General features: G+C 36.8%; 2 protein-coding genes across 4 annotated transcripts; both read right to left on the bottom strand.

The window, feature by feature from the left end:
* Positions 1-1799: 1799 nt before the first annotated feature.
* Positions 1800-3664, bottom strand: LOC104238036 (uncharacterized). The gene is made up of 2 exons (XM_009792300.2): positions 3220-3664; positions 1800-2294 (listed from the first exon to the last, which is right to left on the bottom strand). Exons 1-2 carry the CDS (start codon positions 3630-3632, stop codon positions 2060-2062), a joined length of 648 nt encoding a protein of 215 aa, XP_009790602.1. The 5' UTR covers positions 3633-3664; the 3' UTR covers positions 1800-2059.
* Positions 3665-5413: 1749 nt separating this feature from the next.
* Positions 5414-14197, bottom strand: LOC104238037 (serine/threonine protein phosphatase 2A 55 kDa regulatory subunit B beta isoform). 3 transcript variants are annotated; one of them, XM_009792302.2, is made up of 14 exons: positions 13669-14197; positions 11133-11236; positions 10940-11038; positions 10568-10687; positions 10012-10221; positions 9177-9268; positions 8960-9078; positions 8699-8822; positions 8388-8511; positions 6820-6888; positions 6639-6730; positions 6477-6554; positions 6315-6385; positions 5414-6202 (listed from the first exon to the last, which is right to left on the bottom strand). In XM_009792302.2, the coding sequence occupies exons 1-14, from the start codon at positions 13784-13786 to the stop codon at positions 6066-6068; spliced, it is 1557 nt and encodes a 518-aa protein (XP_009790604.1). In that variant the 5' UTR covers positions 13787-14197; the 3' UTR covers positions 5414-6065. The 3 variants fall into 3 exon arrangements, with proteins under 3 accessions (XP_009790604.1, XP_009790606.1, XP_009790605.1); XM_009792304.2 differs by having other exon boundaries at positions 6315-6382; XM_009792303.2 differs by having other exon boundaries at positions 10015-10221; positions 13669-14154.
* Positions 14198-14982: the final 785 nt, after the last annotated feature.

Raw genomic sequence — 14982 nt, 5'->3', positions numbered from 1 at the left:
GAGCAAGACGTCCTCTGGAAGGACCTCCACTTCATTCTCGCTCGCCTCAGTGGCAGATGGTTCTTGGGATGTAAGCCCTTCGTTTGACACAACCTCAGGTGGCACCTCCTGGCTCTTGTTGGTGGCATTCCTCTTTTTGCTACGGCCGATCTTGCCAGCAACATCCTGGATGACGTTGGCTTGGGTGTTGGCAACGTTAATTTCTCCATCGTTCACCATTCCCTTAGTTGAAACCTTCGCTCTGATACCACATTGTCACGTCCTTAGTTGTTAACTAAGTACACGTGCGACACTTGACAACTCGCTCACGATCTTGCACAACTTGCTCACGTTCTTGCTATGTCAAGTCAGCCTTACTACACTCAAGATCACTAAGAGAATGGAAGAAAGAACACAAGAGAATTGTTAGAGGAAGCTTTGTATTAGAGAGAACTTGAATTGTTTGCTTGATGAATTACAAATGAATGATCCCTTTTATATACTAGTCTCATAGGGGCTAGTTTGTAAATATTAATTATTACACAAGTCCTTGATATTTACAAGATAAGTGCTTTTTCTAGAATTCTCTACAAGCCTAGAAGATTCCAAGGACTTTCCTAGTAAATCCATAAGGATCTAGGTTCTTCCTAAGGAAATGTCCATATCTTTAGAATCTTCTCACAAATGCTAGCATTCTTCTTATGTAAGCTTCCACATGGCATTAATATATGCCAAATGGCAGCTATGTGGCATGATGACATGGCGGGTCATCACAATGTAATTTCAAATTGTTCATACAACCAGCAACGTGGAAAGTAACACCTAAACTGCGAGTAATGGTGGTGATTGAATTTGAAACAACTAGGCTTGTCAAATTTGGCCCAAGCCCAAATGACCCGCCCAAGGTTACGATGTTTAGTGGTAAAAATAGCACGGTCTAGCCAGTTTTGTGACTACTCATTCAAAAATAGCCAGCGTTTACCAAGTCAATGAAAAATAGTCACTATTTTGTTGCAACAGAGACCGGTCCAACATAATATACTGGAATTCGATACACATGTGTATGAAATTCCAACATATTATGATGGACCAGTATACTTTGCTGGCTCTAGTGTAATATACTGGAGACTGGAATAACGATGCTCCAAACTCCAGTATATTATGTTGGACCGGTATATTATACTGGAACTCCAGTATATTAAACTGGAACTCCAGTCTAATATACTAGAACTCCAGCATATTATGCTGGAGTATTTTTCCGGATTTTGAACAGTGTTTTCGTTCAAATTTATCTTTACATGAAAAGTGGCTAAATTTCTATTACTTTTGAACTTGGGCTACTTTTTAACTACCACTTGTAAATCTGGCTATTTTTTAATTTCTCCCTGTTTAGTGACCTGCACATTTATTGAACTCAACTCATTTTGACCCAATACATCTCAACCCATAACCCAAATTGAACCATGAATAACTTTGCCAAAATATCTTTAAAATAAATTTAATTTTTGTTTGATATGTTATATATGACCATAACAAAAGAAAAGAAAAGAAAAGAAAAGTCTTATTTAGTAATTATACAATTCAAAAGAAAATAACATTTATTAAATAAAGATTGATAAGAGTTGGGTTGGTTTGGCTATGACCCAAATTTTAGCCCATCTTTAACCCGCCCAATTATTGGTTCAACGCGTTTTGACCCGTCCAAAATCGGTTCAACCCGCCCATTTAACACCCCAAGAAACTATATAAGTTGGAAGGTCTGGAAACTGGATCAAATACATATGTAGCAGAAATAGATATGGAAATTAAACACACATCAATTCATCAAAATATAATACAGTCCTAACATTTTTTTTAGAAATTGCATAGATGATCACATTCTAGTTATACTATTTTGCTATATTTACACACACAATAGAACAGACTGACCAAAATCTTCCCTGCTGCTTCTGTTTTGTGTAGAATGGCGTACAGTTCACTCACACACACACACAACACGCGCAACGCACAAACATCAAAACACCACCCTGATATCTGCAGTATATATACACTGTACAATAATTAAGAGGGCTCGATCATCTCACTTGGTCCACCAATGAAGAAAATCTTTTCTACGATTAATTTTCTTCTGAAGCTGCAGTATACCATAGAGCAATGCCTCTGCTGTCGGAGGACAACCTGGTACGTAAATATCAACTGGAACTATCCTATCGCAGCCCCTCACTACCGAGTAAGAGTAATGGTAATAACCACCTCCATTCGCACAGCTCCCCATCGATATTACCCACCTCGGTTCTGGCATCTGATCATACACCCTACGCATTATTCAAACAAATAAACTGTTAAAAGATTATCAAAAAACATACCAGAAAATTAAGGGAGTCAATACAATTATATAAATATACATATATATATATATATATATATATATATATATATATATATATCTTTTTACCTACTTACACAATATATTTTTTCTACGAAGTGGTGAGTGTCATTTGACACCCCTTCCTATAAGGTGGCTCCGCCATTGCTTATGAGAGTCAAAATAGATCAAATCAATAAATGAGCCGCGACCCAACTCACTTACTTGAATGAAAACGAGTTTAATCTAAACGAATCAAATAACTTATCATGACCCAACACGTAAAAGCAGATCTAGAATTTCAAGAACATGGGTGCAAAACTACAGAAAGAAGAAGAAAAAAATATTAAGTGGAAATTAATAATTATTCCTTCGGATAAATAACTCAACACAACCAACTTCACCACTCAAGCTTTTTGGAGCGAACAGTTAATATTAGATTAATTTTAAGAATTATGTATATAAAATACTTAATTTGACGGAAAGACCATGAGTTTACGAGCATCATAAATTGGACAGTAAACCGGCTTCTTCCAACATGCTCAACTTGAGTTAACCTCTCCGCCTTTTTAATTTAAAAAATGTGGAAGCTAATATATTTGTCTTAATTATAAGCTTATATTCTTTTAAATTTTTATAAGTCTCAATCTCCAAATTTGGTTATAAGGTAGTAATATTTTTGTCCTAATTAATGATTTGACGGATCATTTCGAGCTTACAATTTTTTGACCAAATGGTTTAATGGATCATGTTGAGTTTAACCAGTTGGTCAAGTAAACAAACCGATCATAATTCACCCTTATAAATTGGCAAATTGGACGGGTTACTTAAAATTGAGTTAATTTTGCCACCTTATAGATTGACGAAGTAGTTACCTTCGCAGGGCAGGGGCCATTTTATTGGTAAGTGTACCAGCAACAATCATGCAATCGGACTGTCTCGGGCTGGGTCGGAATATGATACCGAACCGATCCAAATCATACCTGGACGCACCGGTATGCATCATCTCAACAGCGCAACAAGCCAGGCCGAAAGTCATGGGCCATATGGAGCCACGTCGGGCCCAATTCATCAAGTCATCTACCTTAGAAATCACATATTCTACAGCTTTAGGTAGCGCCGGCGACGTCGACGTTTTTGTCGCCGGTGGCCGTGAACTCCCGACTTCCGCCGGCGGCGTTGAGGATGAAGCCGTGTGAGATGGCGTGGTGGTGTGAATAGCTGATCTTATGTAGGAGATTAAAACAGGACGAGAAGTTGCTGTTGACGCTTTCTGCAAAAGAGCCATAACCGCAAACTGGAAAGTTCAACTATTTGAAGTGAATTGGGCAAATACTTTCTTCCATTAATAGGATATACATGGAAAATATAAGTCAAGACATTTCAGGTAGTGCCTCTTTATTTTACGTGGCATTTTCTGACAATTCCACGTCAGACCGACTGAATTTGTTTTTTTCGTTATCTTCTCATATTCGAATATACTAGTTCAGTTCGTGTCACATAGAAACCTATTAATACGAAACAATTTCTATTATGAGTAGTTTTATTTCGATACTCGAACACCAAGTATCTGATTAAGTGTGAAGTATTTAATTGATTATCCTAGTACTAACACAATTTTATTGGGCAAATATTACAAGAATGATGATAAATGAATGATCATATTTACAACAGGAAGTGACGAGACCTCCATAGAAGTATATAATATAACACCTTTGACATGACCCGATTAAAATAGAAAATTGGCGATTAGTTTTAAAAGTTCTCTCTTTCTGAAAATATTTCTCTGTTCGTCAATCGTCATGCTGGCAAGATTATTCTATCTATAGGAACGGAACCAATTCTCGACAAATTAACAATCAGGCTAGAGCATTCAATTATTGTCATTTGATCATTACATAAATGTTTCTTTCAATTTATTCTTGTTTTGACAAGATTAACAATTGCGTTTTAGATGGGGTGAGGTCGTGAATGGTGGATAAGAAGAAAGAAAAAAGGGAAAACATATAGTGAATTTTTGCATGCTACCTTCCCTATCTTATTTGGCATTAGTTTTCTTTATCCTAAACTTTGTAGATAGCAGTAATTTTTGGGAGTGGGTTTTATGGTTTTCACTATGTATGAAGTGAGAAAAGCATCACTAGCAATGCAACTAATGAGTATATTGAATTATTGGACGAATGGAGAAAAGAAGACTGCACATAGATCAAATCAACTAAATTCGAAGAGAATTTTCTGTTTCCCAAAAGAGCTGAGATTAGTCCAGTATAATCAACAACTGTAATATTTATTAAGACGGGAACAAATTTTAACTTGAGAGTCATTTGGTCGAGAAACAAGTTCTTTCAGGATTAATTATCTTGGGATTAGTTATTCCGAAATTATTACCCCCCTCCCCCCCCCCCAAATAGGAACAAAAATAACATTACAGTCTCAACCATAGAATAAACTCATCTCAAATTTAGTCCCGGGATTAGTTATCCCTTGTACCAAACGAGCCCTTATAGTTCAAGTTGTTTTGTATTTCATGGGCTTGATGCTATGGGGTCGTTTAGTTGGGAAACAAGTTATCCCATGATTAATTATCCCAAGATTACTAATCCCGGAATTAGTTATCCTACCCTCCCATAGGGATAAAATACTACAATCTCGGCATTAGTTATACCACGATTTTATCCCAACCAAGCGTGGAATAAACTCATCTTAAATTTAATCCCGGAACTAATTACCCCTTATCCCTCGTACCAAACGAGCCCTATAAGTATTATCTGCGACTTCATAAAACAAGGAGAGTGGCTTCGCCACAAAATTGGTTCCAGCAATGGCAGTGTTCAAGATGGTGAGCAAACTCTACATGCGAAACGTCAAACGGCAATATGTTGACATGAGCATCAATTCATTTCAAATAAGGGTGACAAGAACGCAAACTCTTATAGATATAACTCACTGATCAATTTGGAAGCATAACGGAAGAAACAACGTATGATGAAAGCATGCAACATTTAAGCATATCAAAACTTGATCACCAGGTAAAAATTCCAATACAAGGCTCCGGCAACAAAGCAAAAGTGCGAAAAATTACCAATTCCAATGTAATATAAGAACGTAAAACAAATGAGATTCTAAAGGAAAGGAGAAGACAAGTTATGCAATGCCAACTTCACTTCCCAAAAGTAAAAAATACAGGTAAACAAATGACAGTGCCCTTCAATTTCTTTTACAGAAAAAATTTACTTTAGTTAATAATCTATAACAAAAGGCACACTGATTTATCCTACAAAAAATAATGCTATCCAAGAAAATAAGCTAAACACCCTGCAAGTTAGCAGCAGCTCTTTTCCACCAACATTTCCAGTAAAAACTACATTTACCTTAAAAACTAGTGGCAATTTTTGCACATTCCATTAGTTTTTTGCTTGTAGGAGAACTACAACGACATTCTTTCCCTACTTCGACCCAATATAATAATAAATTTAACAGAGTGAAGCAGAAAATGAGAAGGGGGGGATAAGAACGCGAGGTCATCAGTCTGCTGACAAAGACAGTTGCTTCGAGTGGAATCTTTCATCCACTTCTGCACCTCGACATCAAAGACATGTTACAGGTTGGAGGCACCTGGAAGTGATATGGTAGAACCTCAAGCTGCTTCTGAAGAAAGCGTTTCTCAAAAAGCAACCTGAAAAAATGTTATCCAAGAAAACTACATTCCTCCTGTTAACACTTATGCGTAGTACATATACAAGCTGTTTGCAGCGGCACAGGCAATCGAATTTTCAGTTGGATGCCATGCTAGATGGAGCAGCTTTGTTGTGAAATCAAATGAATTTCCATTTGCATCAACCCCTGGACTCTCTGATCCTGTAATGCAAATAAATAAATTCCAGTATATTTCATCGTGAACAAATTTTCAAGTAATAAGAAAGTATGAACATGACTTATTGTCGAGTGCATATATGAATATAACGCATACCTCTCCTGACTACACGTGTTATGCTACTGCTCAGGGACCTGGAAGGCCTTGAAGGGGTCTGCACTTGTCTTCTGGAGGAGAGCAATCAATGTCAGTCAGACACCACGACAAACAACATTTAAATCCATATCTGTTCACGTGACGAAAATACAATATAAGTACCTCATGGGGTTTTTGCTAGCTTCCAGTGTAGTAGCTTCAGTAGTCCCCGCAGCACAACCAAAAACACGGAAAAGATTGCTGAAATCATAGTAGTTATTTGTCAACAACTAAATCAGCAGTGAAGAATAAAAGGAAAAACAAAATAGATTACAGTCTACACACCTATAAGAACCAGTTGCTACTCGCAGCCCATCACCACTAAGGCAACACTCGAACTTATCAAAAATGGAGTCGTTCTCATATAAATCACATAGCTGCATACCAGTAGAAAATTACACCTCTGATCAGCTAAGCCACAAACCAAACATAGTCAAGTAACATTTTGATGCAGATGGTAATTCACCTTTGGTCTCAAATATTCATGAACCTGGAAGGTTGATACTGGACCAGAATCCATATTTATGTCCCATAGCTGAAAAGCAAGGTGAGTTCAGTAACAAGGAACACATATTGTCCATATAAAGAGGTTCTGCTCATAGAGATGGGAAAGCATACAAACATGGAAGACCAGTGGTCCTCCTAACATCAAGCTGAAAAAGAAAAGACCCAGCTTGAACTTGCAAACAACAAGCAGCAACTATACTTTTTTTTTTTGATTTGCACCGGGTGTCCGAGTCTCTAAGAGACCCGACTAATCCCGGGGGTGCACAGGCCCTTGGCAAGGAGTTTCCCGCAAGTGCACCACGGTTAATTCAGGTTTTACCCAATCCGATGGCCCTCAGAAATTGTTTGCACCCAATGGGTTTCGAACTTGAGGCCTTGAAAGGGAGCAAACCCCAAGGCTCAAGTCAATTGCCACCAGGCCAACCATGAGGGTTGCAGCAACTATACTTAAGTTACAAAAATTCTAGGTCTTGATCTACTTTAACTCTAAGTAGTTTAGCAAAAACATGCAAGCATCAAATAGTGGAGCACAGCATGCTAAATAAAACTAGGCATAGACAATAGAGCTATACTTAGCAGCACTCAATAAACTTGTTTAAGATAAAGTCAGAGTAGTTCCTATGAAAGAACTGACTAGATATGCAAGGAATAATATGCATATATCAATCGAAGGGAGGCTCAAAGAATCATTATCCATTCCACTGTATTCAGGTTCATCGCATTCCAAGTTTCGAACACTAAGTAATTTGTCTTCTAAGGCAATAGAACACATATACAAGGGAAGAAAAGTACTCAACATTCAACTACCTAAGTTCCAAAATCAGAGGTCAACGAACTTGGAATACATCTATATTATGTTAATAACTACTTTTCAATCCATCATATTGAACATAGGTGAGAAAAAACGAAATAGAGGATAACGAGAGGTTTCTACCAAGATTTGTTTAGAAAAATTTGAAAACTTTTGTTCATCAATCATAAAATTAAGCTCTCAGAAACTTACAACTAGCACAGAAAAGAAATTATGAATGCAAAAATTTCCAAAAGGTATTATAAGGATCAAAGAAGAACACCAAAATCAACTAATACAAATAAAAGTCAAAACTTGCAAGCACCATGAACATGAACTATGTTGAATGCAACTAGAAGCCTCATAGATGTTCTTTTTTGTAGTAACCCACGAACCCTAGGAGAACACTAAGTGCACTCCAGAGTATCCATATCATATTACCATATTCAATGCAATATCAACTGAGTGGGGTTCTCCATCAGATCATGGGGATAATGATTATTAGAAATGAAACGCAAAAGAGCTGGAGATATTGTTTCCAAGAAAGGCCACGGATCTTGCCATGAGCCACACGCTAATGCTACCTCATTGGAACTATACTATAGTTTACAAAGCTTTTATAGATCAAACAGTGCCTTCAACAAGTATAACGAACATGAATGCGAAGTACACACTGCAATTGGTGCAACTCTCAAAATACTCTTAGGTATCACAAAAGAAAAGTAAAAGGAATCAACCTTTAGGGTCATATAGTCACGACTGAGTATGTATCTTCCATCCTTGGAAAATTTAATATCTGAAATTGAAGCAATTATCTCGGTGAAAAAAGATCTTGAACCAGGTGCTTCTTGTTCCTCGAACCTGCATACAAGGCACCAATGTTTACAATTTATTAAAGCTATCAGCAAGTAATTTGTAATACATATCCTGCTTAGCAAAAATAGCTCTATTCCAGAATATTTTCATCCATCTTTCATATCTTCTGCTGGACAAGGACACCTTTTAAAAGAAGAGCAATAATACAAAGAGACAAAAAGAGATCCCTTACAATTTAGAATGTGAGTCGCATAAAGCTGACTGCCGCAGATCTATGAGACGAATTGACCCTTTTGAACTACTATAAGCTAAAGTGTTACAGTGAGTAGGATGAAATTCTGCTGAAGTTATCACCTCTGCAATAAATAACATGTGGTTAAAGTCGAAGCATCCATTGAAAAAACAAAAGGCATATTGCAAAATGAAATGAAATGAAAGAAAGAATAATGACCTAGTTGACGTGCTCAAAACAAAGGAATTGAGGAAAAATTACCAGTTAGATCTTCCATATTTGTCGGCTTGACATCAACAATGTTGAAACTCTGATTGCTTATTTCCAAGTTCCACAGGTTTATACGAAGATCGTCAGCCGATATAAATGTTTCGCCATCACTGAATGGAAAAAGAAAAGGCCAGACAAATTACCATGAGCTCGCATAAACCAGAAAACACAAAATGGAAAAGCAAAACTAAAAGAGCAAGATCTTCACCTGTTATTTGAAATAGAGTTGATATGATAGTCATGTGCATGAGCATACACTCTTCTGCACCTTGCAACAAGGCTGGTCTCATTACTTGTAACCTATGATTAACATTCCACATTTAGATCCAAATAGAGTAGTAATGAGGACATCATGTCAAGTTAAAAATGCAACTGTCTTAGTGAGAGAGGACGCAATGCAGCACCTAAATTCTTCTGCCAATCAAAGAAAAAGATTTAAGGCACGGAGAACGCACAAATTCCAATGTCGTCTGAGGATTTGAAGATAAAACGTGTGTATCCATACCATGAAAGAGAAATCAAAGACATTTACAAAAGCATATAACGCATGATAATAAGAGTCCTAGCTTATGCACATAACTAACACATTTTCAAAATATATTTTGTAGAAGGTAACAGATTTTATATATAAATTTATAATAAATATACACTTCAATATCTGTCAACTTTTCACCCTGCATGAGAACTTGGGTGCACAGTTAACTATGTTAGACTTAAAGTATTTGTTTTACGACTAAAGACAGCCCCTAGAACTAGCAGAAACTAGAAGTAACAGTCTTCAAAATAACCAGGAGTCTGGGAACACCATATACATTGCTCCACTCAGATTGTGACTTCTTGAGATCTGCGTCTCTATAAATTATCCAATATCCAAAATGTATCTTTATGACATTGCACATGGAATTTCCTTTTCCATGTAACCTTAAATACATTGATTACAGACACTAACTAACATGTTTGGTAGATTAAAATCGTAATGCACAGCCATAATTGACATGCCATAAACAATCGAACATACAGGACATATATAGCTTAAGTACAACTACCACAGGTAAACGCAATGAGGAAATGCCCCCGGGTGGAAACGACAAATCATTGCTCAAGCAATTGAAAGATCTATCTGCATTGCTCCCATTTGCAAGACATTGCTTTGGACTGGAAGAAACACTAGAACTGGCCACACTGCCATTCCCAACAGCCCTGGGAGGATCGATAGTCATATCGGATAGCTTCTTAACTTTCTTCTCTTGGACCTGAATCAGGAAAAGAAGTAGCAAGAACCTCAGAAACTGATAAGGAACCCACAAAAAAGGATAGCCACCAGAAGAGTGCTTTACAGATAGACGGTTTCAAACGTGCATCATCTCTCAACTAGCATCTCAATAACAATCAGTACAGCTCCCCGACACACTTGAATTAACAAACAATATTGCTCATCAATGCAACAGCAAAATTATATATTGAGCCATGGAATGTATAGAAGAATAGTACTTATTTTTTGAGAAGAAGAATAATACTCATTTCTTTTACCAGAATAAACTGGGCAAGTTCCACTGAATTAAGGAATCATAGAAAAGCAAATCGGATGAACTAACTTACCTTCCAAAACTTTATGGTTTTGTCGTTGGTAGATAGAAGAAAGAGTGCACCATTAGGCGATTGGCACCAACGGATCTTGTTGATTTTCTCCTCAATCTCCAAACTCTTCAGATAATCAAACTGAACAGAAAGGTGCAAAGGAAGAAATTAGAATTCTACCTGAAGAAAGAAAAGGAGGAACACAAAGCAGATGGGGAATGAGAAATAGCAGTGGGATGCAATTCACCCCTTCAAAGTTGCATCTTCACAAGAAAGTGGAAGCTCAAATTGACAAATACATAAGAACCAGGAAAATAAGATTCTCCTTAAATTCTTCTATCACAACAAAACGGAAGAATAAAGAAGTGCGAACAACAAAGAACCGGCAGATACCTCAGGTTCATGGCTTTGAAATTCTGTCTTGTAGCGGAACTCTGGATGGCGACTCACAGGATAGTCCATTCTCTCTAGCTCTCTTCGACTACCAATATGCTAAAGCAACACAACGGAAAAGGAGAGACATGATCAGAGAAAACAACCTCCAATTTTGAATAAATCTTCTGAACTGCACTGTGAAGATACCCACCTCTTTTGTATCAGTCCTTTCAAATAATACCACCCTACCCCCACGATCTCCAGTAGCAAGATGGTCACCAGTTTTATCGAACTCAATTGCGGAGATGATATCAACTGCAATAATAAAGACAGAAAATAAATCATGATACTCAAAAATAAGTGTACTAAACATAATGCAGAGAGAGCAAAGCACATGCTCTCATAGTTGCAAACTCCCCATGAAACTGGAAGTGGTACAGCTGCGTCGTCAAGGCACTTCAGATTAATTTGCAGTAATTTGTTCTGAAAATTCTGTTTCTGAATTAAGCTAATGTGCAGATCCTATCACAGTCTAACAGTTTTAGGTAGAATGAACTGCCCACTGTTACTACTCAAACCATGTCACTCATACAACATGGAGCAAAAGATGAGTGCAATGTAGATGAATTCATGTACAGGTTCTACAAGCATTAGTTTCTGTTCCTTCCATATCCGTTCTACATATTGCTGGTTAAAGTAAATCATCAAAGAAACAATTGAATGATTGCCAGCACTAACAGGCAAAATCAAAATCTAAAGCCATGCTTGAGCCAAACTATATAAGCAACTGTATATATAGGAAAGAACCATTTCTAAAATGTTGCTCGCGAATCTGAACTAGGGAATAAATGTGGAAAAGAATAGTGAAATTGACGCAGCCATGGATTTGGCAGTTCGGATAGTTTTGCAACATGACCACAATGTCTTATTGCTGAAAAAACTAAAAGCACCCACATCATATATGTGTGTGCCTTTTAAAGGCAGTAAGAAGACAAACACAAGTCAGAAAAGACAATTCCATGTACTAGGACTTTAGCCACCATGTCTTGGTATTAGGCAGGCAAACTCCAATAATCAAAAGATTAGGTATATGAACATGCCTTTAGAGGCAATAAAAAGACAAACAGGAGTCAGAAAAAGTAACTTCCATGTACTTTAACTTCTGAAATGACATGTGTCAGTATTAGGCAGGAAATTCCAATGATCAAAAGATTAATAGTCAGTGCCAATTTCATTTTGCTGCACATGGTCTGCATATTTCAGACAAACAAGGCATGAGGCTGAAGTAAAAACAAAAGGACGCAACAGTAGAAGGCAAGACAAAGGAGCTTGAGTGTGGTATAAACTTCAGAAAAATGGACTTTGATGCACACCATGAATCGTGATGTAGGAAAAAGTCTCATGGATCAAGAGGCTGAATCAAGAGATCCAGATTCAGTTTCATTCTGAAAACTAAAACCCTATGCAAATGAGGCAAAAAGGCATCAAGTCAATCCAACCTCCCATTATCCTCCACTCCATAACTTTTTCATTCTAATAGATACTTGAGTAGCCATTTACGAGAAGCAACAATATTCAACACCTTTTATTGAAGGTCATGAGATTTATCACTCCCATATCGGATATTAAGAATAATCATAAAAGGGGGGAAGCCAAAGCAAAAGGGTAGCATTTACAATGTGCTACAAGCATTCAATCTACACCTACTTTGCGTGTATACCCTCAACTTAGTTTACGAAAGGACAACCATATCTATAGTAATCTATATTGAGTTAATGACTCACAAATCAAGAGTTGAATGACCCCACCCCCCTAGGCATTGCATAGTACATATCTTGAAAACAAGAGAGCAGCTTGGATGTGAACTGGTCTAATGGGAGCCTTATCAGATATATAGACATTTCATACAACACATTGGAGTACTTTATAAGAAAGTCACAACCTTTTACTGTTCTACAGCAGGATAGACATCAGGTAACATCTTTCTCAGAACAGTCAATTGTGTATGCATGTTATGACAACATCAAATCTTTCCACAATTTAGGCGAAGGACGGTATCTAACCCGACCATTGTTACCTGACATATGTCTACCTATGCATAGTGGTTTGAGATGAGGCAGTAGTCCAGCATCGTGCCTTAGAGCTCAAAAGTTTAATGAGTGGAGCTAAAAGAATGTTTGGTGACATCGTCACAGAACTGACCATAGCAGAGTGGTAATACAAGATTATACAGCCACTTACACCCCCATGATTTAAATTTGTGCATACATAGTTCACCACTCATAAGCACCAAAGAAACAAGTGAAGATAGCAGTTACTGTCCTATAACAAGATGCTTGCATCAAAGTCAAAAACCTATACTACATAGTCCTCTACGAAACTGAGAACAACTAAATTGAAAACATTGACAGGCTACACTCAAAAAACAATCATCTAGATCTGGACTTAAAGAATTCTCTAATAGCACAGTAGATGAAATATAAGTAAATATAAACTTTTTAGAGTTCACTAGGTACTGTTCTCAATTGGCTAAAATCCCCGTCACTCAATCAAACCTGCGACCGAAATCTAACAGATTTGCGCCACTCGCCGATTAATAAACTTAAGTTTTGTCTCTATTGACTACCACATAACCGATCAAAAACGGAAAGCCAAACCCTAATAGGGTTACAGAAATCAAAGCAAGTACGGATCCAAAGGTAACAGAGGATTTACTTATGATAATAATAAAATAGAAATAATATTACCTTCCTGAACTTCCTCGCCGGCCGTACGCTCACCAAATACCTGAGAGAATTTCCACTCAAGCGGCGGTGGTGGACCCGCCGGAGCTGTCGCGACATCTCCACCATCACCACCGTTCATCTTCCTTATTTTTTGTTAATTTTTTTCCTCAATAAGTAAATAGAAACGAATCTAATCGAACAAAGCAACAATCGGATGAAGACAAAGAAGAAAATTATATCAATTCATGAAAAAGTGATCGCCTTTAGGTTTTTACAGAATCGCCGTCGTGATGAAAAGATTGTAACTCCATAGAAAAATGTATTCAACCATTACATCTTCCCAAACATTATCAAAGAGCACATGCTTTCCAATTCCAGATTGATTCTGGATTTTTTTCTTTTCTTTTTTCTCCTATCTCTGTGATGGGATTGGGGAAGGAGAAAATAGGGAATTTGCCATTCTTTTGCCTTCCACTTCTTTCTCTGTCTAAGCTCTATCGATAATACAATCTCTCTCTCTCTCTACCCACCTTTTTATTTTATTTTACTTAAGCCCTGCTAATTTTACCGACTTTCTATTCCATTGGATCACACTGTCGCATTGACAAAAGAAATTCTTAAATTTGTCAGCAATTTACTTTTAAGAAATAAATTGATTTAATTACCTCAAAGACAAGAATAAAATTACTAACTTTCCTAATAAAGCTTCAATCACAAAGTAACTTTAGTCATAATCAAAAGTAAATAGGTAAATTTAAACTTTCTTTTTAAAGAATAAAGAAATACTCCATCCGTTCACTTTTACTTGTCACTTTTAACATATCAAGATAAGACAATTTCTTTTTAGCTGTTATATACATAATACTTATTACTCATTTCAAATCATTTTCTCAAATCCAATAAAATATGCATCAATTAATATGGATGTCATGACAAATTATGCAATCTATTTATTATTTTTTAAAGAGCGTGAAAAATCTATAATTAACAAGTAAAAGTGAACGGAAGAAATATAGAGTACACCGCTTCATGTTAAATATATATTAAGAACAAGGGCGAATATGAGATGATTTGCAAACAAGAAAAATATAAATGGACCAAAGTGGATTTGATTGAAAGATAAATGGGAACTCAAATAGCAGTTTGGAGCTTCCCTTGTTTAGCGAGTAACTAAAATTACAAAGTATCTAATATTTAACCACCTCAAAATCAATTTCAGACATATAGGATTAAAGTTGAATTCAATATTTAAAATTTTAAACTTCATAATTTGGATAGCCTAATTTCAGAGTGATGGGCTCGTTTGGTACGAAGGGATAAGCGATAAGTAGTCTC

This window comes from Nicotiana sylvestris, chromosome 3 (genome assembly GCF_000393655.2).
Source record: "Nicotiana sylvestris chromosome 3, ASM39365v2, whole genome shotgun sequence".
Lineage (NCBI taxonomy): Eukaryota > Viridiplantae > Streptophyta > Magnoliopsida > Solanales > Solanaceae > Nicotiana > Nicotiana sylvestris.
This window is presented reverse-complemented; position numbering and strand designations above follow the sequence as displayed.

What these genes read in the sequence shown, in the direction of transcription:
- LOC104238036 (XM_009792300.2), bottom strand. Translation starts at nt 3,632, where the DNA reads ATGGCTCTTTTGCAGAAAGCGTCAACAGCAACTTCTCGTCCTGTTTTA. An exon ending in ATGGCCCCTGCCCTGCGAAG is followed by an intron (nt 2,295 to 3,219) that starts GTAACTACTTCG and finishes AATAATGCGTAG; the next exon opens with GGTGTATGATCAGATGCCAG.
- LOC104238037 (XM_009792302.2), bottom strand. Translation starts at nt 13,786, where the DNA reads ATGAACGGTGGTGATGGTGGAGATGTCGCGACAGCTCCGGCGGGTCCA. An exon ending in AACTCTATTTCAAATAACAG is followed by an intron (nt 9,079 to 9,176) that starts GTGAAGATCTTG and finishes TTTTCCATTCAG; the next exon opens with TGATGGCGAAACATTTATAT. An exon ending in AAATATGGAAGATCTAACTG is followed by an intron (nt 8,823 to 8,959) that starts GTAATTTTTCCT and finishes TATTTATTGCAG; the next exon opens with AGGTGATAACTTCAGCAGAA.